A 23,568-nucleotide genomic window follows, 5' to 3' on the forward strand; every position below is an offset into this window, starting at 1 on the left:
GAAGCGAACTAATAAAAAATATAATCACTTGTACATGTTAAATATAATTGACCTTTGCATACAAATAAACATAGAAAAATATTGGACATGTATGTTTCTATAACTGCCTATTTTTATGTTTACAGACTACAAATAGCTTCAAAAATTGCGAATTAAATATATTGGAAACTAATGAAGATGAAAAAAATAATAAAAACAAAAACTGTTTAAATCTTCTTAAGACTTCCTCTACATCGAAAACTCCTTGAAATTCTGTTCTATACTCTATGTCAAGTAGCGTTTATGACAAAGATGTGAACTACCTCCCCACGTGCTAGTGACTCCGAATAGGGATTCCCCTACTACTTTTATTTACTCCAAGAACTGCCTGAGACTGGGTACGTGAATAGCTCTATGGTTTAGTACAAATAAGTGAAACAGTATGGAGAGAGTAATTTTTCGTAAGGGGAGTGTCACTAGAGTGATGACCAAAGATGAAAATAACAATTCTCTGGTTTCCGACTTCCTCTCAGCTCGACCGTCCGCGTTGAGTGTTTTACAATAATATACTGTGTCTATAATGTTCTCGCTAAACCGTTCGTAGTTCCCTCTCAATTTATGAGCTTTCACCACGGAACGCAGCTGTAGCTATCCTTGCCCGGCGTTACCGTCGTACGTGCCTATCCAATCACGCGATAGCGTTACAAGGTAAAATTCACTAGTGAATTACTAAATAAGTAAATTTTTGACAGTGTCGGTATTTCAGAACCGTAGAGAGCGAAAATTATATTGCATGGAACGTCTGTACAAATTTTAAATTCGTGTCGGAAGTACGCAATATGTATGCTAAACTTCGGTTTAAGTCAGATTGAAGAAATCTTTACGCACAGTTGCACTATGATTATATTTGAAAAACACTAATTTATTTAAATAAATACAGTTAAGTGTTTGATATATCAATTATAAAATATATTAATTACGTAAATTTTATGTTTAAATTGTTTTCTTATACATATTACTATTGTTTATATATGCACATAAATAGTGCTCATTGCTATAAAGCAAGTAATAAAATGAAAAGTATGAGAGAAAGTTTTAATATTTAAAACGTTAACAACATTAGGTAGCAAAATTATGGCACACACGAAGATAACTAAAGTAAGGGAAGATGATTTTCTTGAATGCTTTCTTTACCCTAAAATTTGTTATACACAATCTCCAGAGACAATAACAGAAGATATACTTCTACAAGAAATTACAAAATACAATGAAGAAATTGCACCATTTATCGAGGGCTATATCTGGCACAGTGACACTTTAATGTTACGTCCCAGAACAAAGCAAGCATTATTATTAGAAAAATTAATAGAAAACTCGTCAACTGTTGAAGGCAATATACTTTGTTAATTTTTAATATTTTAGGGATATGTTGGTTATTTAATGTAATATTTTTTATATTTTTCTTTTGTAGAATGTGATATTTTACCCCATATTTACATATCGTTGCACTTTGACGAAGACATAAGTGATGAATGGTTCACAGTATTTCTTATATTTAAACTTACACAGAAGTTTGATGGATTAATTGCTAAATTAGTTGATTCTGATGGAGAATTTCTATTAATCGAGACTGCTAATGTTTTACCTTCATGGGCTAGTCCAGAAACATGCGAGAATCATGTATACGTTTATAATGGGGAGTTACATATAGTTCGTGAGAAATATAAAACGTTTCTTGATTTATTAAATAATTTACAACAAAATTCATATTTATCTAAAGCATCTGAAAAGATACAAAATGCTTTAAAAAAACGAATTAGCAGTTATCCAGATGAAATTGAGAAGAGGCATCACAAAGCTAGAGTCTTTTTACCAGAAAAGGCAGTTTCGATACTTCATCAAGAACCAAGACTTGTTGCACCAGCCATTAGGACTATTTGTCATTCTGATCCACTTGAAAGAAAAGTAATGATTTGATATTGTAGTTTTGATCAATATAAATTAATTTTTTAATTTTATAATCTATTACGTGTATTATAGGTGTGTCGAGCCATGAGATATTTTCCTCCTGAGCAGCGAATTATGGTTAATGTAAAAATGACTAAGTGTTTATACGCAATGGCAATGCATTGTAGATATACAGGAGATCCAAGAACAGGCTGGAATATACCACCAACCAATTGTTCGAAGTACAATGCACATATTCTTGGTGTAAAAATAGCGTGTGGTTTAGAAATGTTAGTTGCTCATGCACACGAACAACGTAGACATAGAGTAAAAGAAACAGATAATGATTCTGATAAATTGAAAGTCAACGAATATGCTCTAAATGCATATTTAGCACGTTTAGAAGCTAGTGGCTACTTTAGAAATCTATTAAAAGGCAGTCAACAATATGAAAAGCTTCTAAATACAGCAAAAGATTATTATTTACAGCATTTACATTCATTTAATTCTGCTATAAATAATGTTAAAAGTGACGCAGAGAAAGTTTTAGAAGCATGGGAAAGTATACAGTCTAATGATGTTGATCTGCATGGTAACTACTTCATAATGAATATTACATAAATTTTATTGTTTTTATTATCTCCAATATTATATCATATTATTGTTACTCTATATTTTATGCATAGGACAAGACGAAGCTACATTGAGTCCTGCAGATAGTGATAGTTGGTTAAATGTGGATCCAGCACAGTTAGAGGCATTTTTAAATGAACAATGGGGAAATGTTAAAAATAAGAACCAGAGACAAGAACCGCTAAGCCTTCGAGAGAAAGTACAGTCGTTTTTCAATCATACTAGCGATATTGATGGTGTACAACTTTTAGGGTATTGTATTATAAATTTAATTTTTAAATAATTATATAAAATTGCGTATTATATATTATATGTTGCATGTCCTTTTAGAGACCGTTCTGCAGATGCTGACATAATGCATGATCCAGAAGATAATGGAAAAATTGAATTTGATGCAGATATATTTGATAGTGCACTGAAAGGTATATTAGATTTAGTTGTTCCAGGGAGTGAAGGCGAATTCGAAGGAAGTTCAGAAGGATCTTTAGGTGAAGATGACGAAGATAAAGGTGGCGAAATGGATAAGTATATGCGACTATTAAATTCAGAATTACAATCTGAAATGGTTAAAGATGAAAGGTTCGAAACAAATACAAGATCTGATAGGATAGAAGAAAATTTAATGAAAAGCATTAAAGAAGAAGCAGGTGGTTCAGGACCAGCTGGAAATATAATTGGCGGACCCGTTCGACGGTTTATGCATTTGCAGTTACAGTCGCCTACTACTGTACCTCCCGACTTACAAAGTTAATGACATTGATTATACGATACATTAATAAGTGTTGACATATTTAAATTTTCTCTGTTGACCAGTTCATATAAACTAAAATTATCCGTCAGTTGGGAAAAAATGCTTGTCCATAAATTCTATGAAAAGAATATCTCATATCTAAGTACATATAGGTATAATATTGGGGTAAGGGTAATTGTTACAAACTAATAATAAAAAATTATAATTCCGAAGTTTTTTTAGAGCGAACAAATTATATTTAGTTCATAATATCACACTTCATATCTTTAGGAATTATAACAGAGTTAACATTTTTTTATACACGTAATTTAGTTTTATGTTAGTGTTCGGCTTACAAACGTACATTGAATCACTTAATTGAATATAATAATAGTAATATAAAAATGCATACACTTATTTGTGTATTATTATGTACATACAAATTAATAAAGCATCCTTACATGATAAAGTTACTTCGCTATTTTAACGATGGATTAAACCATTTTGGAGCTTTTGTTTTATTTTCACTTAATGACGTATCAGTGTTTGCATTACAATTTGATTTACTATCTGCATTAATTGAAGTAGTATTTTTTTTTATTCTTGGGCTTCGTGGGTTAACCATTGACATTCTACAAAAAAGTTAATGCAATAAGTAACAAGTTTTATAATGAATAGGTATTGTAACTGACCACTTACCTAACTTTATTAACTTGAATTTCAATTTCTTTAGGATCTATTAGTTTTTCTTTAATTTCTGGTTTTAAATTTGACGATCCGGAATAATAAATAATAGCAGAAGGAACCAAATCCTCATCGATTAAACGTTTATCGGGATCCAAAATGTGTTTCGGGGGTGCAGTAACTGTTGATAAATAAAGTACTTAACCTTTTTTGAAAATACTATATTATGTAACTTTAATTTGCATGGCCTTTAACTTATAAGACTAGTTTAATGATAATAAAAGTCCAAATATTTGTAAATTCTGAATGCACGGATAGTAAACAAAAAATTATATTATGCAGTTATATTATTTGGAGCATCTACATTGAATATTTCTAAAATATAAAAATTATTTTTATGCAATAACACGTCATTACTAGCAATTTAATTGAGTATATTGATTATATGAGAGATTTAATGAGAAATAATTATAAAATCAAACTCAAGTATTTTGCATAGAAGTTGGACGAAATCTGATCATGCTATTATAAAAAGTTACGTACTTGTATTGTTTAAAAGTCTATTACATATAAATGTACTGTCTTATAAATGATAGTATTATTAATTATAATGGAATTTTAGGTGTAATCTTATTATTAATATTACTGCCATTATATACATATAGGTTCATTTCTCTTGAATTGTATAATTTTTACATAATCATACAATGTATATGTATATATTAAGTAAGTCATTACTAACTGCTGTCTGAATATATTATTAATTGTATATTATTAATTTAGTGTAATCTTCCATGATACTCAATGAACTTACGTTGTATTTTATTAAATTTGTTTTAATAAACACTATCATGTTATCAATAAAAAGATATGATGTAAACAATGATATTTTAAACATGATGCCTTTCATATAAAGTTAATAATAAATCGAAAAGAATTTAATATAATCAATAACTATAAATAACAAACAATACTCAAGAAAAATAAGTAATATATATATATAAATTATCTAAATTTTAAATAACTTACAATTTATAATTACTAAATTTATACTTACAAATTGTAAAATCGCTATTTGGATCACTCAAATAATCTGCTATAAAATTTTTTATCGTTTGTACTGTTTCAAATGATTCAAATAGGCCTTGAAGTACAAATTGATCCGGAAATTGTATACGGATTATGCTCTGATAGTATTTGTCTAATTTAGTTGATGTTTGTTGTTCATGATTTGCTTCACGCTGAACAGTTGTTAAAAGAGGAGCTTCCTCTAACTCTTCTCTGCGACGTTTAGCATCTCGTAATAGTACTTTTGCATCATCAACTGTTAAATCATAAAAACTGTCTGGAAATTCATCTCTGGATAATGCTTGAACCATAGCATGATTGAAAACCAAAGCATTTCTCTCGCCTAACTGCAATAAAAGATTGCAAATATATATATTGCAAGTAAGACGATAATAGTTTATTAGTACACAGTGTGTCCGTTTTATTCGTATACAGTCGAATATTTTTGTAATTATTGAAGATACAGGGTAGCAAGAATAACTTACGAATTCTATTTGATTTGTATCCTCCATTTCATCCTGCGTGCATGATTCTGTTATATCTGTATTATTATCGTTAGGATAAGTTGTACTTGTTGATGGTACTGGTTCATTCTCCTCTGTTGTACATATTTTGCTTTTATTGCTTTCTTTTGTTTCCGTTTCTTCAGAACAATCTTGTAATTTCTTTGACTCTTCTTCTGTAGTTTTTTCTACAATCATAGAATCTGAAGCTCGGTTACAATTAGTTAATCGAGAAGATTCAGTTTCATTATTTTTACCACTTGTTCCGGTTTTCTCGTTAGTGTTTGACGATTTAGAGGAAGTAGTGCAAGTTGTACTATTTGTCTCTTCCGAATTTCGATGCATTAAACGTAACATTGCTTTACCGTGAGTAAGTCCTAACAAACTTAAAGTCGTACTTTTCAAAGCTGTCGTTCCGTAAACCTGAAAAATAATACTATTTCTGGTAGATGATGATCTTTTATAAGAAAGTAATTATCAACAATTTTTTACATTTATATTTTTTCTGTAAATGCACAAATTAAGGAATTTTGTATAGAAACAAAATATTTCAGTTCAATGTAGTAGTAGCGAAAATTTTTCGCGATTATCTCGGAAACTAAAGCCGACTGCCAGTAACATGTAAAGAAAAAAGTTCTTCAAAATTATTTCCCTAACAACGTAGTAAATTAATAAGTGAACATATGTATTAATACATCTATATTTCAGTCCATTTAATATTTAATGATTGGATATCTATGTATGTTTACCTAAGTAATTTACAGAATGATAATATCATTTTTCAAATTTCTAGATTGCAGATTTTCAATATAATAACTGTTATTTTATTTCAAATTTGATATAAAAGGTTACGGATTAAAATAAGGATATATTAATATCAATATATACAAATATTGAAACATATAATTACATGTCTCATAAAGAGACAAGCATTTTAATTCTATAATACATGTAAAATCATTTATATGGCTATAATACAACAAATAAATTATTTAAGTATATACATATTATTAAACTTTGTACATTGTAAATGTGAAAATAATATGCTTTGTGTTTTAAAAACAGTACGCATTAATACAATTATTATTATTAAATGTAAGAATAGATAAACTTCTATACCAGTAGTACTATGATGGTTATATAAAATAAAATAAATAACAAAAATCATACAGCAAGTTATTTAATAAATATTTCCTTACCTCACGATGCATATATGTTAAAACTGTTTTATCAAGTTCTTCATTTGGGCACATTTGTAATAAAACATCAGCTAATGTCATATTAGGCGTAAAGTCATTCATTACTCGTTCTCCACTTTCTAATTGTATACATACTGTAACAGTTGATTTAGAGCGTGCTTTTGTACATGGTACCATTTCTAATTGTGCATGATTTGGTATTACAGTAAATCTAAATATTGTATTAATATCTAACACCTGATTACGGTACCTGAAAAACAAATATAGTGTAAGTTAATATTTCTTACAGTTTTATATAAAATATTAATTAATTTTGTATGTAATATTTACTTAATATCATAATCATCTACGTTATATCCATGTTTTTTGCATGCTTCTTCCAAAACCTGAAAATAATATTTTTGACATAATATATGAAAGTGGTAATAATCATAAATGTCTTGTCATTGAACTACCGGACATTGAAAAATAACGTACTTGAAAAATTGTAGTGTTTGGTGTAATTTTAACAGTTTGTCTACGTGCATTTGGCGTAAGCACGGTAACACTTTTGTTTGCTGCCATAATATGTATATCGAAAATTCAACAGTTCACAAACATCAACAATATTAGAGGTTAGGATGGTCTCACCACACTCCGGTTACCGAAAGTCACCAGTGAAAATAAAAGTTTCCGATATTTAATGGCTGTTTCACAACGACAAGCTCAAAAAGAGACAAATCTGCTAATTATAAAGTTTGTTTTTTCGCGCGTTTGTTTGATTTATTCTGTAGCCTAAATAGCCTTCTGTAAGACAAAATAAAATAATGATAATAACATTTGAATATAAATATTGTATGTTACATAGTATTTACATATGTAATTATTGTTATTTATTTACAATAGAATACAATACATATATTAGTTACTATTATTTTATTATGAATGAAAATTACATATGTAACAGCACAATAGTTAATAACAGAAAAAGATTTTTAAAAAACAACCTTTTCGGTTATAAAACGAAGCAAGGAACTGAAATTACTTGTTTCCTTCTACTAGTTTAAAAATCAAACGGCTTTACGAAATTTAAAAAATTTCTGTCCATATTCGTTTCAATGTGATTTTATAGAGGGAAGCCTCTTCTATGTAATGTTCACTATAAAAGTCGTTCTACGACTTTTTTGTCGTTTTATTGTATAACACTTTAAATTAGGAGTGTATCGCCTATAAAAGGACTTACCTTTATAAGGACACATTGAAACGAATATGGAAAATAAATCTTTTTTGATTCTGCAGAGAGTAATTTCAATCTCTAACATTTTAAAAGAAGAAATGTAACTTTGGTTTCTCGCTCTGTTATAAAACAAAAAGGGCTCCGAAAAATTAAGTTTAAGACTATGGAAGCAGAAACTTTATTCTTTAAAATGAGTATAAATAGTGTAATATTCATTATTGAAGTTACTGTAGTTAAAAAGTCAACAATTTTTTTTTTTTATAATTTAGGAACCTTTTAATTTTTTACAAAAATCTTTTATTATTTTGATCAAAACTATATCAACATTTGCATACTTTGAGTTTTATAATTTAAAACTGATACTTCTATGTGCTCAGTTTAAAATATTTTAAGTGAATAAAAGTTTAACTTATGTAATTAATCATTATGTATGGCAGCACACTCAGATTTGTAATAAAATAGCCACTCCAGCAAGAATCCATTTTTCAGCTTTCTCTTTTGTTTTTAAATTAAATGTCCACACGTAAGTAGGCCCCCGAGATCGAGTTTTGTATACAGGACATTCATATATATTTCTTAGATCTTGCTTATCTTGCGTAATTGCTCGAATATAAACGACGGGCATCAGCGGATGCAATTCCTTAAACCGAGAGTCCATGATGCATCCTGCTTGGGTATCCCATCGTGCGCCGTCCATATATAGTCCATTTATGTAAGCACCTTCCCTTGGTGCTGACCTAAAGTTTCAATTGAAGAATACTGATGAAAAGAAGGAAAATACAGTAACAGCAAAAAAGTTTAATAAATTGTACAAATTAAATTATATTAACCCCTTGCACTCGAAAGTTTGTCACTAGAAATGTTCAACATTTTCCGACGAGATATAGACGACATTATTTGAAACTAATTTAACGATAATTCACAGATAAATTAAGCAACAAAGCTATTTTATTTGAATATTTCACATAGCAATACAAAGTTTAATTTAAAATACTAAATATTCAACTTCATAGTTTTGCTGTGTCAAATCAAGTAGTGACAGAGTCACCTCTCGAGTGCAAAGGGTTAATTCATTATTTCCAATGGTATAGTAAGACATTTAAACAAAACAAAAATAACAGTGAAATTGGAATCGAAAATCATTAATGACACAGAAAATGAATAATAAAATAATAGCAGAAATATTTAAAAGTGTATAATTGTTAATAAATATAATAGGAAATAGTTATGAATAAAGCATTTGATAATTTATTAAATTAATAATTTAAGAATTACGTGATTTCTTCCTTAAATTTTCTCATAACTTCACAGTATAAACACATCTTGTCCAATGGCCATTCATTTTTGCGCGCAGTTTGCTGCATAATTGCAGTTAGAAACGATTGTGGATTGAAAAAACCGCCTAACCATACCGATGATGGTAACTAAAAAATTATTACGTTTGTATCTTAAAGTAATATCGTATTTTATTTATTTTTCTTACAATATTTCTTTTTTAAAATGCATAAGAATGACACTACAATAGAATAAATATGGATATTAGTGAAAAACAATTCGAATAAATATTTAAAATTCTGTTTCAAAGTATTTTAATATTAATATACATATTAATATACAATAAATTCACTTACGCTAAAATCAGTAGTCCAATTCGATAATTCATTCATTCTATTCAGCATATCCGCAAACCAACTATTCAATCCTAAATTTGAAGGGTATGCTCGCTTAGTCCAAGATGGCGGAACGGCATCCATCATTATGTAATTTTGTAAATCTTCCATCTCAGCGTTAATTGTTAATTCACCCTATCATACATTAATTTTAGTTATAGTTTATTACTGCAACTAATTTACGTTGTAGATGACATTTGATATTTTGTAAAATTAATTTCTAATTCATGCATCATTATTCACTACTTCAATAATAATTATTCATTACTTTCAAACCCAATTCCAATTCCCTGAGAGATCTTCTAAGTTCTGCACATAAAATATTCATTCGTTCACATTCTTGTAATGCAACTGTAACGTAGGGTGTTCGATCTTCAACCTAAAATTGATTAATATATCACTTCAAATATATAATAAAATTCTAATGGCATCCAAAACAAGATGTCTCAAAAATAAACAGATTTTAGGTAATTCAATTTTCTCGTGAATTAATATATGTTATCTATGTTTATTTCCATACATAGATTTATTTTGATAAGGTCAGTTATTGTTAGTATTCAACACCTACTAAGAAAATTTATCATTTATCTTTGAAATATCTTGAGTATCGTTAATTATTTGTAAATGCGTGAACAGCTTCAGTACCTTGCCATGAAGTTCTGCTATATTGAATTCTTCTGGTAATTTATCTAATAAATCTTCTAAAATACCTTTCATTTTATCTTCTTTCGATATTTCTCCTTCTGTATCGCTCGCAGTTTGCGTTAATATTTCGAGTAGCGTTTTAAACAAGTTTTCCGCGGTTGATGTTAAAAATCCTAATTAAAGTATTGTTTTTAAATATGTAGAGTCTATTATATATTACACTGTCCAGTATATACATTGAATTCCAACAAACAGTGGATGATCTTTTTAGCATGACTGTAGAAATCGTTTTTCTGTATCACGATATGTTTTAATAAAAATGTTATAATAGAAAATCAAATTGTTTAATTTAAAGATTATCTGTGCTTTAACTTTATAAGGTATATTTTTTACAGAAAATGATTCTATAAGTACTTGCAAATAAAATATTATAATATTATAATATTTCTGGATCTTTTCATACTGAAACCACCACGAAAAGTTACAATGAAAATTTAGTTTTTGATTTTTGTTTTGATTACTAATTGGAATACGCAAGAAAAAAGTTAAAATTTGTTGGACAGTGTTATCAATATTTAATAATAATAATTTATTACCAATTTCAGCATTAGGATGAAGACCATAAAGAACTGGACTTTCACTAGGCAGGAAATCATCGACATACTGATGGTAAGCTGTGTAATCGCTGTTAGGCGGCACCAGAAACTCAGATGCCAAATATAATTCACCTAAATACAATTAAAAATTAATTCTCTTCTATAAGCTACATCATATATTTAGTTAACTGTAATAAAACAGCACAAGTCCACGGTTTTTCAAGGCTTTTTACACAAAAACCAGTTATTTAATATTAGTAAAAATTTGTATAGAATGAAAGTATATGTATAATTAATATTTACAGCAAAAATAATCAAGAATGATATTAAGTTAATGAGGATATACAAAAAAGATTGATCTTTTCCGAATAATAGTTACTGGACTCGTGCTGTTTTGAAATTCATAGCTTCAATTATGATTTTACAACCACGTCTATTTACCTTCAACTAATTCCGGTTTCAGATATACCATTAAATATGTTCTACATAATCTCCTGTCCCAGTCATCTGTTATATGACCACCGTACATTATTTCCCCAAACAAATAGCGGAGATCCTCCCATGGTACTTTGATACTGTTCTCCAGATAATTAAACAACACGGACACGCTGATCGTCAAGTCACCAAAATTGAACGGATACGACTAGTACAGAAGAAATATTAGATACTAATTATTTTATAAAAATAATAATTATATAAATTATTTTAAACTGTTTACTCTTTTCAATGTGGCGTAATAAATATTTTCTTTGCCGAATCTTTATGCTGAATGTTGGATCATTCGATAAATTAATGCTGACTTGGAAACCAATTACATTGTAGGTGCTGTTTAATTATTAAATTAATTGTAGATAGTGAATTTATAACTTATAAACTTGAATTTATAACATATTTTTACAGCTTCTTGTAACCATTACTAATAATATTATTTTAGAAGAACTATTTTACTTCCAAATTTTTAGAAACATGCAGTAATTATTAAATAAGCTACAAATAGAATGTCTACCCTGTTCCATCCTTGTGCTCCGAATTTTCGACGTTCTGCAAGTACAGCGTGATAATAACACAGCGCGAACAATACGGCTTTAAATTCCGTTTCTTTGCTGCAGGATTCTAAAGTTTCTTGGCTGAAGTTGTCCAATGCTTTGTGAATGTTCGCCTGAATTCCTGATGGCGGTTCGTTTGTGATTTTTATAGCTGATTCCAGTATTCCCTATGTACAATTAAATATTGGAAATTTCTCAAAAAGCCCTATTGCAAACGCTCGGGTAATACTACATAATTTTGTTCAATTGTACTTAAATTTTATATATTTAACACGTTGAGTGCTTGGGGGTCACCGGTGACCCCCAACCAAATCGAATTACTATAGTTCACTGAATTAAACGATGATTATTTGAAAACATTTCTATATCATAAATAATACTGTAATTCAATCAAACGATTTAATATTTTATTTTTTCTATTTTGCGTATTTTGCTCTGTGACATTGTGCGGAATGCAATTTGTTAATGTGCGTAGCGCGTCGAGTCTGAATGGGTTAATCACCTGCGGTATTATCGATTCCCGAGGATTTGGACTGGGTTCAGCACTGATAAATAATCGGTAATCATCATGAGGACTTTCTGACAACTGTTCCATTCTCTTTTCTAACGTAGGTAACCATTTCTTTACTAAATGAACATTCTGCAAGATCACCCAGTGTCCTTCATTTGCTGAAACAATCATTGCTTCTTCGGCAACTGGTTCCTGACCTTGACCCAATGAAACATTATGGAAATTTCTGCCTTCAAACGTGAAACCTAATTGTTTTCCAAGTTTTTCCACATCCTGAAAATTTATTTCTTTTGTTGGTATTTTCATATTCTGTATCTACGTTGCTGTTTATATTATTCTTTATCAATATAATTAGTAGAATGTATTAATAATTATATTTTTTCTTAATAACACGAAACATGTTCCATCCTTACTTAAAATTTTTATCTAACAAATGTTTAATCGCTTCTTTTAGTTGTATATGAATAATTAGTGGCTGAATTAATAAATGGAATTTTTCAATGAATTTCGAAGGAGTGCAGAAATATTACAAAATTTTCGATATTTTAAAATGTATTTACCTTCAGAGGATCGACGCCTGGCGAGAGAATAAAAAATACAGGTGTAATTGAACTAGTTTCCTCGAAGGATTTATGGAAAGGGGGAGACCTAGATTCTACAAACTTCGAACCCAGTTTTTCTTCTACGAAACACCTATGTAAAATGAAACTTTCATTCCTTCTACAAATATAATCGATGTGTAAACTATTATACACGATACAAATAAAAAATACGTTTTGCAACTTCTGCCAATGCCTTCGATAAGAAAAAGATTTATTTTACTCGTGATACAGTCAGATTTTCCATATATTCTTACTATATTAACCCTTTGCACTCTACATTGTTTTAGTAGAAATATTCAACACTTTATCATGAGATATAGACAACAATCTTTGAGACTAACTAATAAAAAAATATACTTAAATTAACAAACGAAACTACTTTATTTTAAAGTTTCAAATATTGATGCACTATATAAAGCTTAATATTGTATATAAAACTTTATAATTTTGCTGTATCAGATCAAGTGACGAGTAAGGGTCATCTCTCAAGTGCAAAAGGTTAAATAAATTGAGACATGTCTGTCAAATTGACGAATATTTGATGTATTTGTCACATTAAAATAGCGTTGATATATATTCTTACGTTTATAATAGAAAAGTATTTGGAAATTATTTCAAGCAAACAAACCTAAGTGCATAAGTCATTCGATCTAGTCTAAGGCATCTCATAATGCAGAGCCTTTGCAAAGCAGTTTTGTTTTTCCAGTCCTGAGGAAAATTTTCTCGTTCCGGTGTCTCCGATTCCACGAACTTTTTCCATCTTTTCGCAGCGCCTTCTATGTCCTTCTCTAAATTCCGAAAGTCGTCCATTTGGCTCAAATATTTGATCCCACCCCAACCAACGTTTGTGAGGAAGTCCACCGGACTGATTAAGTCAGGTATATACGGGAATCGTAAAAGAAAATCGAGCTCAGACTGCGTTATCTCTTCTGATTGCATGAAAATCTGTTAAATTTGAAAAAAGCACAAACTTATAATTCCGATAGAATTTTAATTTGATGAAACACAAACTTACAATTTCGATAGAATCGATTAGAATTGATTGAAGTTGATTAGAATGCAATACTAAAAAAAACTATAATCCTATTTAAAAATCTGTAATTAATAAATAACGTAACATAATTTACGTGACACATTGTTTAATTACATCAATACATAACGAATTATTTTAGACAGCACATTTACGAAACACCCCATATATACATTTTCAAAATATTAATCAACAATTTTTTCTAATGTTATGAGATTTAAGAAATGTAAAACAAAAGAACTAAATAGAGGACTTAAATACCATATTTTTCTTAATTATTTATACAAAACGTTAAGGGTCATTAAAATACTTTCATATTTTTACAATATTTATAGCAAGTACGTTATATGTACATTTGCTAGATGTTCGAATAATAAAAAATGAGGCACGTAAATCGTAATTAACGTTTACCTGAATTGTCATTTGACAAAGGAACGTTAGCTTGTCGTTTTCGAATAATCCTCTGCTGGTGTAAATGAAAACTAAATACGTGATGCTGTCGATCAGAAGTGCAACACGATTTGGCAACGTGTCCGCCTCTTCAGCAAATTTAATCGCATTCTGGAAGACCACGCTAAACGCTTTCAACGAAAACTGATAGAGCATGTTTATCTTGCTAAGATCATTCAATACGAAGTACAGAAGACTGGCTCTGGATGCCACTGTGCGATAAATTTCTCGAGCTTGGTCAATTTTCACAGCTGTCACTTTAGCTTCGGCGACCTTTATTTGTATCTCTGCAGCTGTCTTCTTAGTAGTCTCGAGATTTATCACTAGATCGACGTCGCTTAAAATATTTGGCCCTGCTGTCGATAGTCTTTAAAAGTAAATTATGTTTCGTAAACGATAGTTTTCATATTTAACCCCTTACCCTATGATTTATGTCTCAATTATGATCGACATAACTACTTTGCTGTTGTAACACTGGTCTACAAAATTTAACTCCTGTTTTTACCACAGATGGTTTAATGGATAATATTAATAAATAATATTTCTTATGCTGAATTCGAATGTGCAATTGGTTCTTACTTAAAGAAATAAATAATTAATTGTTGAAAAAATTAGTGTTACTTTGAGCTTCAAGGTGACGCGTATACACTTTGCGAGGCATAGTTAACTGGTTACTTTTATCACTTCTTTAGATTACATTTGTTCAGTTTGTAGACATAAAATTGAACACCTTTTAACTCGTTAGGGTCACGAAAAAATTATTCGAGTAATTTTAATCACTCGAGTGAAACACAACTTCAAAATGCAATACCTGTGCAAAAGATCATCTTCCAGTGCCTTTAATGTAATTTTAAATGTATTCTGTTGCGTGGTCAACTCAGCTTTTTTGGCTTCTAAATCAGGCCTCTCTGCTTTGACAACATCGCCTAGGAGTTGTTCCTCTAAACCGTCTTTCGTTACGGTAAAATTGATAAGAGTCGTCTGCGCTTGTATCTCCGGCTTGTAATGAGGATTTGCCAACTTTGTTTGCAGGATCAGCCGAAATCGGTGATCGTAATCGATTTCCTTGTCCCAGATTTTGATGGCCCTTCGAGATAAATTTCAAATTGTGTAAAGTTTCTGTTGTACATTTATACGTTCCGTTATGCGTAGGTTGTTGCAATAGTTTCGGAAAAGTATGAGAAAAGTCGCAAATAAGTTTGTACTAATGGTTTTATTGTTTTTCAAAATATTCTCCTTTGACATCAATACATTTTCCATTGTGTTGTGTCAGCACTTTCTACTTAAAAATGTGAAACTATGAAAATGACGAACAATTGAATGGCAACGCTAGAAATGGCGGATTTCCGAATCTTTTGCAGCAACCTACTTATGTATAAGTATATTTGTTATGCTAATTACATCTGTAGTCGTACAAAGTAATAAAAGAATGACTTAATTTTCATTTCTTTGTAGAAATGGACAATAGTAAATTCAGACATGGCAGTGTAAGTTACTATTATGAAGTTATTTTACAATAATTCAGTTTTCCATTAAGGTGAAGTTTAATCTAAACGACTGATGAAGATTTGTTCGATGTTAACATTGTAAATAAGCTTTCTGTAATAATTTTTTATAATTTCATATCTTTGTATGTATTTTCTTTTTATAAATATTTGCTGTTGTTTGTATTTATACGTGTTTATATTACAGACGACACAGAAATAGTACCTTCCTTTCTTTATTAAATCTCTCTTAATAACAGGATCCAATACAGGATCAATTGCTTCCATGATATTTTCAATTAAAACCGTTCCCCCGTTCGCAATTGAAATTTCAATTAAATTTAAATAATTCGGTTGAGTGAGCCTGAGCACTTGTAATTCTTCTCCGTATCGATTTTTTATCCATTTCAATCCTTGCAACTGTGGATCTATCATTAAAGGCCATCTTGAGGATTTCATTAATATTGTTGCATTTTCAGATGACATTTTATCGGTTGGCAGTCCTTAAATAATGAATTTTACATTGAAATTTGTTATATATCAATGGTAGTTAACATTGATTACGGTCGATTTCGATTTGTGTACAATTATTGAGTTATATGATTTCTACACGGTTATATGGAATTTATTCAAAGCTATTTGAGCGATTTATTTTAAGAACATCTGTTACAAAATTAAGCGGTGATAAAGAAATAACAACCTTCGTTGTTCCATTGGGCAATTTGTGCGTCATCAGACAGCAGCGACAAAATGTCTAGGTCCTTGGATCTTGGTATTTTTACTTGCAAATTCTCCAAAAACGGTAGCCAATTTTCGTTCATTAAATCGTGCCTATATTTCCGTGTGAAACATCCCATGTACGAAAGAAATGCTGTTACAAGCAGAACATCACCTGGCACAGTTTCTCTTGAATCGTTCAACCTACATGTATGTAACAATTAAACATCTTAATTTCCTAGTTCACCAACTAACAAAAATTAAACATCCTCATTGTCAAGCAATAGAAAATTTGGTTTCATTTTAGTAATTGTGATTTCTAAATTGTTTTTATGCACTGGGATTATACCGTCATTAATTACTATTGCATTTTAACAACAAATAACACTAATAACGCAGTCGTATACCTCTATGGTATTATTAAAATTATTAGTTTCATGATATTATTAAAGTTATTAGTTTTATGATATTATGAAAATTATTAGTTTTATGATATTATTAAAATTATTACAGTAATTGAAACTAACGTTTCGATGGTTTCATTCCACCGAATTTTTTCCGAAGCTAATCCATTGACCAGTCTATTTGCAAGATCAATTGTCAATGCAGTAGCATCAGCTTCATCCTGGCATTTCTGTTTCTCCTGTAACGCTGTATTCATTCTTTCTCCCAAGATATCGAGCACTTTTTGTAGTTCCTATGAATTTATTGTAATGATTAATAATCATTAACCGTATAATAATAATTATTTCTTTACATCAGCGAAACGATAACATTTATTTGTGTTATACTCGACAATTTTCGTTATACCCGTATACAGATAAGATAGCTCTTACAAGCTGGATGCTTAAAACCAAATTACACCGTTTTAAAAACTAAAAACTTAGTTAACATTTATCTAGCCTTAATGTTCAAGGAAAGGTCAATTTCTGAAATAAAAAATTTACCGCTAAACGTGCTCTCAAAGCGTTTAAGTGGTCCATTGCAGCCTTAAGCTCGGCATTAGCTTGCGCAAGTGCAGCTCTCAGTGGCTTCACAGTTTCGTTAATGTAATGGAAAACCATGATATTTCTGACCCAACTGCAGAGGCCAGCGGCCGCTTGAGATTTTGAATAAATAATCTCAGGATCAAATTCTAGAATAGTTTAATGCATCTATTTATTCACACGAATTCAAACGCAGAATTATTGTATCACGCTTTCGAATCAAATAAGGTATATTTTTATAATATTATATGAAATATAAATGTGTTTAAAAAACTCGTGAAACAAGTGATATACCGTTCATGTACTAATATTCTTGAACATTTCTCAATTCGTTTTAAAACGTCATAGTAATTTTAATAATATATCTATTAGGGCATAAATAAAAGAATTTCTTTATACTTCATTATTTTTAAAAATTAAGATAAACACAATCTTTTTTGGTGTAAAAAATATTTCCCTACAATAGTTAATGCAATGAGTGTCTTAATGAGTTAAATAAATATATTAAGAATTATGAATTATGAATTTTCATGCTATATGATAGTCTTGTTTATTTACCTTTGTTATTGATGTAGGCTTGAATGGCTTTAACGATTTCAGGATGTATGTTTTCTTTGTCGTAATTTCGTAGTTGCGAGAGAAATCCGTCAACATGTCCCATCATTGCTTTACATGCTTTCCAACTTCTGTCCTTAGGGATCTGTCCTCTGGGAGCAAACAAGACTAATACAGCCTGTGCTACCATTGCTACTTGGTCTGGCGGTGTTCCAAAGGATTTCAGTTCAGTTAAATTATTCTGTAAAGTTTAAATTACATTAATAATGTGGCAGCTACAGTTGCAGGTGCGAAAATATTAGGATATCCATGTAATTTGAGTTTTATGTTGTGTATTATAAATTTATATACAATTTGTAATATATTATATAATTTATAATTTATAATTTACAAATTTATATATAATTTATAATATATAGAAAATATATTATAATATTTTAAATATATGTATAATGCAAAAATGATGCAAATGAAGAAATGATAAAATAATGTGCTAGCATTTTTTAAATAATAATTTGAAGCACATGAGAACCATGTACAAGATTTTTCAATTATGTTGCAAAATGTCTCAATACATCTGTTATGTTTGTATAATTTATAATTAAAATTTCACAAAACATGATACTTCTGTGTAACATAATTGCGCATAAATGAAATGGTAATTCATATATTTTTAAAAACACTGCGATTCTTGTTAAGCTATACATTTCTAGAATGCTGAATTATAAAATTAGCAAAAGCTCCACATATCTCGTATCACATATTTTTGACAACAAATTCAATTCCATCATAGAGTCATCACATACCGAAGAATGCTACTTGAAAACAAAAGTAAATAGCGGAAAACGAATTAGAAAGCGGGACAAAGACGCGAAACATTGAAACAACTTGAAAATAAACCTTTTCCCAGCTCTGTGAAAGTTTGATTCATGACTGAGAAATAACATATTTCGTTATTCCTTAATTAGCAGCAGCTATTAATCGAGAAACATGTGTTATACTACTACGGAAAATGATGTACTTTATTCAGAGTGTCAAGAGCAGCTTCCGCTTGTCGAACGGCTGGTTCTGCTTTCGCTAAATCTTCATCGCATCGTTTTTGTCTCTCCGCTACAGTTTCTTTTATTTCCGCTATTTTAGCTTCTTCGGCGGATACTGCGAGCGACCAAAATTTTTATTCTACTTATGTTAACCCCCTTGACCTATAATATCATGTTTGACTCGTGACGAAAATTTCCAACTGAATTTGGGAAATCGAAGGGTCAGTTATGTTTTTTAAATATAAATTAAATTACTTGTCTATTAGCAATAGTTAATCTTTGGAGTAGATATAGAATAAGTAACAACATTTTTTCCTTTCTTGGTAAATTAGTGATAAAGTAAATAATTTCTACTAAACTAGTTGTATCGATCACGGTTTAGAAATAAACCATGGCGTAAAGGGTTAAAAAAATCTTCTGGAATGTTGCTTGTAAATATTCTCAATACAATATCCTCTTTAGCAATATTGACCCGCAGAGTTGATTTAAATTCATTTATTTTATTATAACTATAATGCATTTAAGTAGAATCTGAATTTGTACCAATGGCTTTTTCAGCTTCAGCCTTAGTGTTTTCGGCCCGAACTTCTGCAAGGATTTTGTCCGCAATTTCATTCTTCTTTTTTAGTTCAATTTCTTGAGCTGCTAAGACAACTCTCAACTCGCTTACCTATTAGTGAAAACTTAATGAATCTTAAGGTATACTGATTTCAGTTTTTAATAATGTATTGATGTTCGTAAATTTAATAATACAATAATCTCATGGATTTAAGGGGTACCATAATAAACATATATAGAAAATAATAATAGATAAATAGATTAATCTAGATAATAATAGATAATATTATTAGATTAGAATAGATTTTATATTCTAATGATTTCGAATAAAAAATTACTGAGATATTGTATTCTCTCATTCACTTTTTCTTATAAAATATTAGAAATGGTAAATATTGGGCATATTTTTATATATCTTCAATGCGTGATAATTGTAATTACTGAATGTTTGTACGTTCTGTATGTAATTCTGTCATAATGATAAACTAACTGATTATGAGAATATATCAAACGAATGATGAAATAACTTAATTATTAAATAATAAAGGAGTAAATCCTTTCTAAACATGCAATGTAACGTGTTATATGGTTAATTAGTATACTCAATTATATAAGATACACAGTTGCAACAATAATATGCAGGAATTAAGTTTCAAGAATAATTTTCAATTTCCAATTTCATTCATTAATACATTTTTGCGATTGTTTCATGTGGCAAGTTATTCATATAATTTTTACACATTCGAAACATAGCAAATAAAGCAAATAAAACATTTTACATAAATATCACACAAGTGTGGTGGAAAATGTGTTAAACTAGTGATATACCGATTGAAATTAGTCCTCAATTAATTGCCAGCAACAAAACCGTACGAACTGTATTCGTTACTATAATAACTGTATGTTATTGCTACTGTAAGTGAGATTGTTTCAAAAAATTACTTGACCAGCGCAGGATTTCAACTTTTCAAGACCACTCTTTAATCTTTCTATCATTGCTTTTATATCGTAAGTTCTCTCTATAAGCAACTTCGAATATAAAGCGATTTGTTCCAAGAATGACTTCGGGGTTGTATAATTGTATCTTCTTTCGTTTTGCAAATACAATGCGGAAATATCGTTGACGCTGGTATGTGCGAACGACATAAATATGGACGCTGAATTCTTATATGGTTTCGGAAGTTCTTCTAATTCCTGAAATCAATAAGTGTTAATAATTTGAATTGACGAAATGACGTTGAGCGTATCAGCAATATCAACTAACGTATAAATATATTATAATATGAATACGTTTATCAGGAATAATCTTGTTAATTAATCCAAATATTCATTTAATGCTAATGAAAATGAAATCGTGAATTGTTTCGCGATATCTTCGTTCGTAAATAGAGGAAGTGAATTATTTTGTAATTTTAGATGAATACAGAAGCGACAAGTTAATTAACGGTTAATTAACTATAATGAAGTAATAAATCGACTGGAAGTCCAACTTCGTACTTATTTTTTTCAATAATATGAGAACACGAATCAATTAATATATCGAATATCAAACCAGCAAATCGGTATACTAGTGTACTGTAACCAAAAAATTAATTTTAGTATTATTAATATTATATTTTTAGTACTATATTGTAATGAAAAATTACAATATAATAACAAGCAATTATATTGTAATCGAAAAATAAGTCTAGAAGCATGGACAATTTATAGAATCTTTGGTTGAGAAGTATTCATTAGCATATAATAGTTTATACACCGATAACTGTTAATGTAAAATATTGTATGCAATGGAATTACTAAAACTTATATAAAAATCAATGTGTATTTATCGTTGTGTACATACAATATTATTTAATGCATGATTTTTTACAAAACTTATAAATATATGATTCAGCCTCGTGCGAATACACGATTGTTCCGTTCAAGAAACGCGCGCGAACAATTATTTAAACTATGTATAATTAAAACTGACTTATATGAGGAATTGCGCTCATTGTATTCGCACGTGCTCACCTTTCATTTCCACACTTGGCTGAGATCACACCGATAATTATCTTTCTTGGTCGCGAAGTGTCAGACAGAATTTTGTGTGCAACATATTTAATCGGGAAAAAATTATAATTGACGTAGAACGCCTGAAGAAAGTATTTTATTCATTTTCATGCAGAAAGAGAAACCAAGTATTTACATATATTACAAATATATAAAATTCTTTCATTTTTAATTGTAATCATGTATAAATAATGGGTCATCCTTTAAATAATGAAGTTTCTCTGTTTCCTTCCTTTCTTAAATATTAAGGTAAACAAAACTTTTATTTTATCTAAAATCTGTAGATACTAAAGGAGATTATATTTTAAACTAAAACAAGCTCCGTTTATCTTACTTTTCAAAAATAAAGGAAGTATCAATAAACGTATTATTTATGACCGAGTAGTTCTGTCTTTTTTAAATACGTTACTCATTTATTAATTTATGTAGCTATAGTTTATAAATAATGAAGGAGAATACATTTTAAATTAAAAGAAGCTCTGTTTATCTTAATTTTTAAAATTAGAAAGAAGCATCAGTAAACGTATTATTTATGACTGAATATTTCTGTCCTTTAATATATTATTTAGTTATTATTTTACAAAACGACAAACAACTTTCTTACTTCTAAGAATCTAGTGGAAACCGATCTCAAAGCTTCTAGTGGCCAACTTTGTACCCAATTGATCGAAGTATTGTTCACTATCGCAGGAAATTGTCTGGCTCTGTTCCGTAATGTTGAACCAACAGGAGAAAAACAAAGGATACATTTTAATCGACTTCGAACACGATCGATGAAAAATTTCCAGCAGTTTTCATTGGTATCCATCATACCGGTTTGTTTTACCTAAATTAATCGATAAGTTTGAAGATTCATAAATTGAAGAGCTTTTATAAAAAAAACACTGTAAGTGGCAAAATTATATGTTTTATTTCATAATTTTGTGGTACGCAAATTTAGCTTTATGTTCATCCAAGTTCATTATTACCTCATTTCTCATAGCATTCACTATGTTATCGATATCCTCGTCCGGGAATAATTCTGAAATTTCACCGAAGGCCAACATATCATTTATTAGGACTAAGAATCTTTCATCGGCAACGTGAGAATCAGTCATCAAGAATGTTATTCCGATTGATTTTAATCCTGCCTTCGAGTATAGACCTGCTAAGTCGGTTCGGAGGTCATTTATAGAATATCCTGTTTTTAATTGCATTTGGAAAACCTGTACAAGAACAGAAAGTAGTAGACTAGACTTCTAAAAATTTGGATTTAAGAAACTGCGAGTGATTTATAACTTTTTAAACCTGTTAAATACTCGATACTTAATTCGTGAAAGTTTGCAGATTGCAATGTTTTTTTTTCGGAATATATAAGCTTACTGTGAATTAGTTTCACATTCTTTAAATATTCTGGAAGATTGCTGCCGAATTTCTCTTTGGAAAGATCGAAACAATAATTTTTAATGAAATTTAAGGTTAACTCTGATTTAGCTTCGTACGATTTAATATTATTTTATTGAAAATTCTACTGTTCATGTATTTCTTATTAATACAAAATTTTGTAATGTTTCGTAAAAATTACAATTTAATTAATAATTGGTTAATTGAGTCTGTAATGTGAGTTTTCTCTTTTTTTCTCAACTCAAAGAGCTTCATTACATTGTCTTTACTAGTGTGAAATATTA

The 23,568-nt window shown here is 29.5% G+C and overlaps 3 protein-coding genes across 6 annotated transcripts in view; 1 reads left to right on the forward strand and 2 right to left on the reverse strand.

Annotated features, from left to right (window-relative positions):
- Positions 1 to 759: 759 nt before the first annotated feature.
- ecd (ecdysoneless cell cycle regulator) lies at positions 760 to 3,758 on the forward strand. Of its 3 annotated transcripts, none has more exons than XM_031992338.2 (6): positions 760 to 918; positions 1,103 to 1,369; positions 1,451 to 1,944; positions 2,020 to 2,518; positions 2,613 to 2,811; positions 2,890 to 3,758. In XM_031992338.2, exons 2-6 carry the CDS (start codon positions 1,114 to 1,116, stop codon positions 3,308 to 3,310), a joined length of 1,869 nt encoding a protein of 622 aa, XP_031848198.1. In that variant the 5' UTR covers positions 760 to 918; positions 1,103 to 1,113; the 3' UTR covers positions 3,311 to 3,758. The 3 variants fall into 3 exon arrangements, with proteins under 3 accessions (XP_031848198.1, XP_076229785.1, XP_031848197.1); XM_076373670.1 differs by having other exon boundaries at positions 761 to 923; positions 1,107 to 1,369; XM_031992337.2 differs by having other exon boundaries at positions 770 to 1,369.
- Positions 3,759 to 3,767: 9 nt separating this feature from the next.
- LOC116433818 (tether containing UBX domain for GLUT4) lies at positions 3,768 to 7,859 on the reverse strand. Of its 2 annotated transcripts, none has more exons than XM_031992339.2 (8): positions 7,730 to 7,859; positions 7,221 to 7,529; positions 7,074 to 7,129; positions 6,744 to 6,993; positions 5,527 to 5,967; positions 5,031 to 5,388; positions 3,989 to 4,154; positions 3,768 to 3,921 (listed from the first exon to the last, which is right to left on the reverse strand). In XM_031992339.2, exons 2-8 carry the CDS (start codon positions 7,305 to 7,307, stop codon positions 3,768 to 3,770), a joined length of 1,512 nt encoding a protein of 503 aa, XP_031848199.1. In that variant the 5' UTR covers positions 7,308 to 7,529; positions 7,730 to 7,859. The 2 variants fall into 2 exon arrangements, with proteins under 2 accessions (XP_031848199.1, XP_076229786.1); XM_076373671.1 differs by lacking the exon at positions 7,730 to 7,859 and having other exon boundaries at positions 5,527 to 5,732; positions 5,802 to 5,967; positions 7,221 to 7,570.
- A 542-nt stretch (positions 7,860 to 8,401) lies between these two features.
- Positions 8,402 to 23,568, reverse strand: part of LOC116433782 (dynein beta chain, ciliary) — a 53,824-nt gene continuing 38,657 nt past the window's right edge. Inside the window, exons 45-67 of the mRNA XM_031992267.2 lie at positions 22,870 to 23,106; positions 22,506 to 22,727; positions 20,792 to 21,043; positions 19,835 to 19,961; positions 19,273 to 19,406; positions 18,255 to 18,492; positions 17,658 to 17,845; positions 17,238 to 17,407; positions 16,694 to 16,914; positions 16,220 to 16,496; positions 15,321 to 15,596; positions 14,471 to 14,876; positions 13,658 to 13,974; positions 12,988 to 13,120; positions 12,419 to 12,700; positions 11,877 to 12,083; positions 11,312 to 11,513; positions 10,871 to 11,002; positions 10,275 to 10,447; positions 9,898 to 10,008; positions 9,591 to 9,764; positions 9,235 to 9,383; positions 8,402 to 8,696 (exon numbers count right to left, since the gene is read on the reverse strand). Coding sequence (XP_031848127.1) covers positions 8,402 to 8,696; positions 9,235 to 9,383; positions 9,591 to 9,764; positions 9,898 to 10,008; positions 10,275 to 10,447; positions 10,871 to 11,002; positions 11,312 to 11,513; positions 11,877 to 12,083; positions 12,419 to 12,700; positions 12,988 to 13,120; positions 13,658 to 13,974; positions 14,471 to 14,876; positions 15,321 to 15,596; positions 16,220 to 16,496; positions 16,694 to 16,914; positions 17,238 to 17,407; positions 17,658 to 17,845; positions 18,255 to 18,492; positions 19,273 to 19,406; positions 19,835 to 19,961; positions 20,792 to 21,043; positions 22,506 to 22,727; positions 22,870 to 23,106 — 4,923 coding nt within the window. The remainder of the gene's footprint in view (positions 8,697 to 9,234; positions 9,384 to 9,590; positions 9,765 to 9,897; positions 10,009 to 10,274; positions 10,448 to 10,870; positions 11,003 to 11,311; positions 11,514 to 11,876; positions 12,084 to 12,418; positions 12,701 to 12,987; positions 13,121 to 13,657; positions 13,975 to 14,470; positions 14,877 to 15,320; positions 15,597 to 16,219; positions 16,497 to 16,693; positions 16,915 to 17,237; positions 17,408 to 17,657; positions 17,846 to 18,254; positions 18,493 to 19,272; positions 19,407 to 19,834; positions 19,962 to 20,791; positions 21,044 to 22,505; positions 22,728 to 22,869; positions 23,107 to 23,568) is intronic.

This window comes from Nomia melanderi, chromosome 14 (assembly GCF_051020985.1).
Source record: "Nomia melanderi isolate GNS246 chromosome 14, iyNomMela1, whole genome shotgun sequence".
Lineage (NCBI taxonomy): Eukaryota > Metazoa > Arthropoda > Insecta > Hymenoptera > Halictidae > Nomia > Nomia melanderi.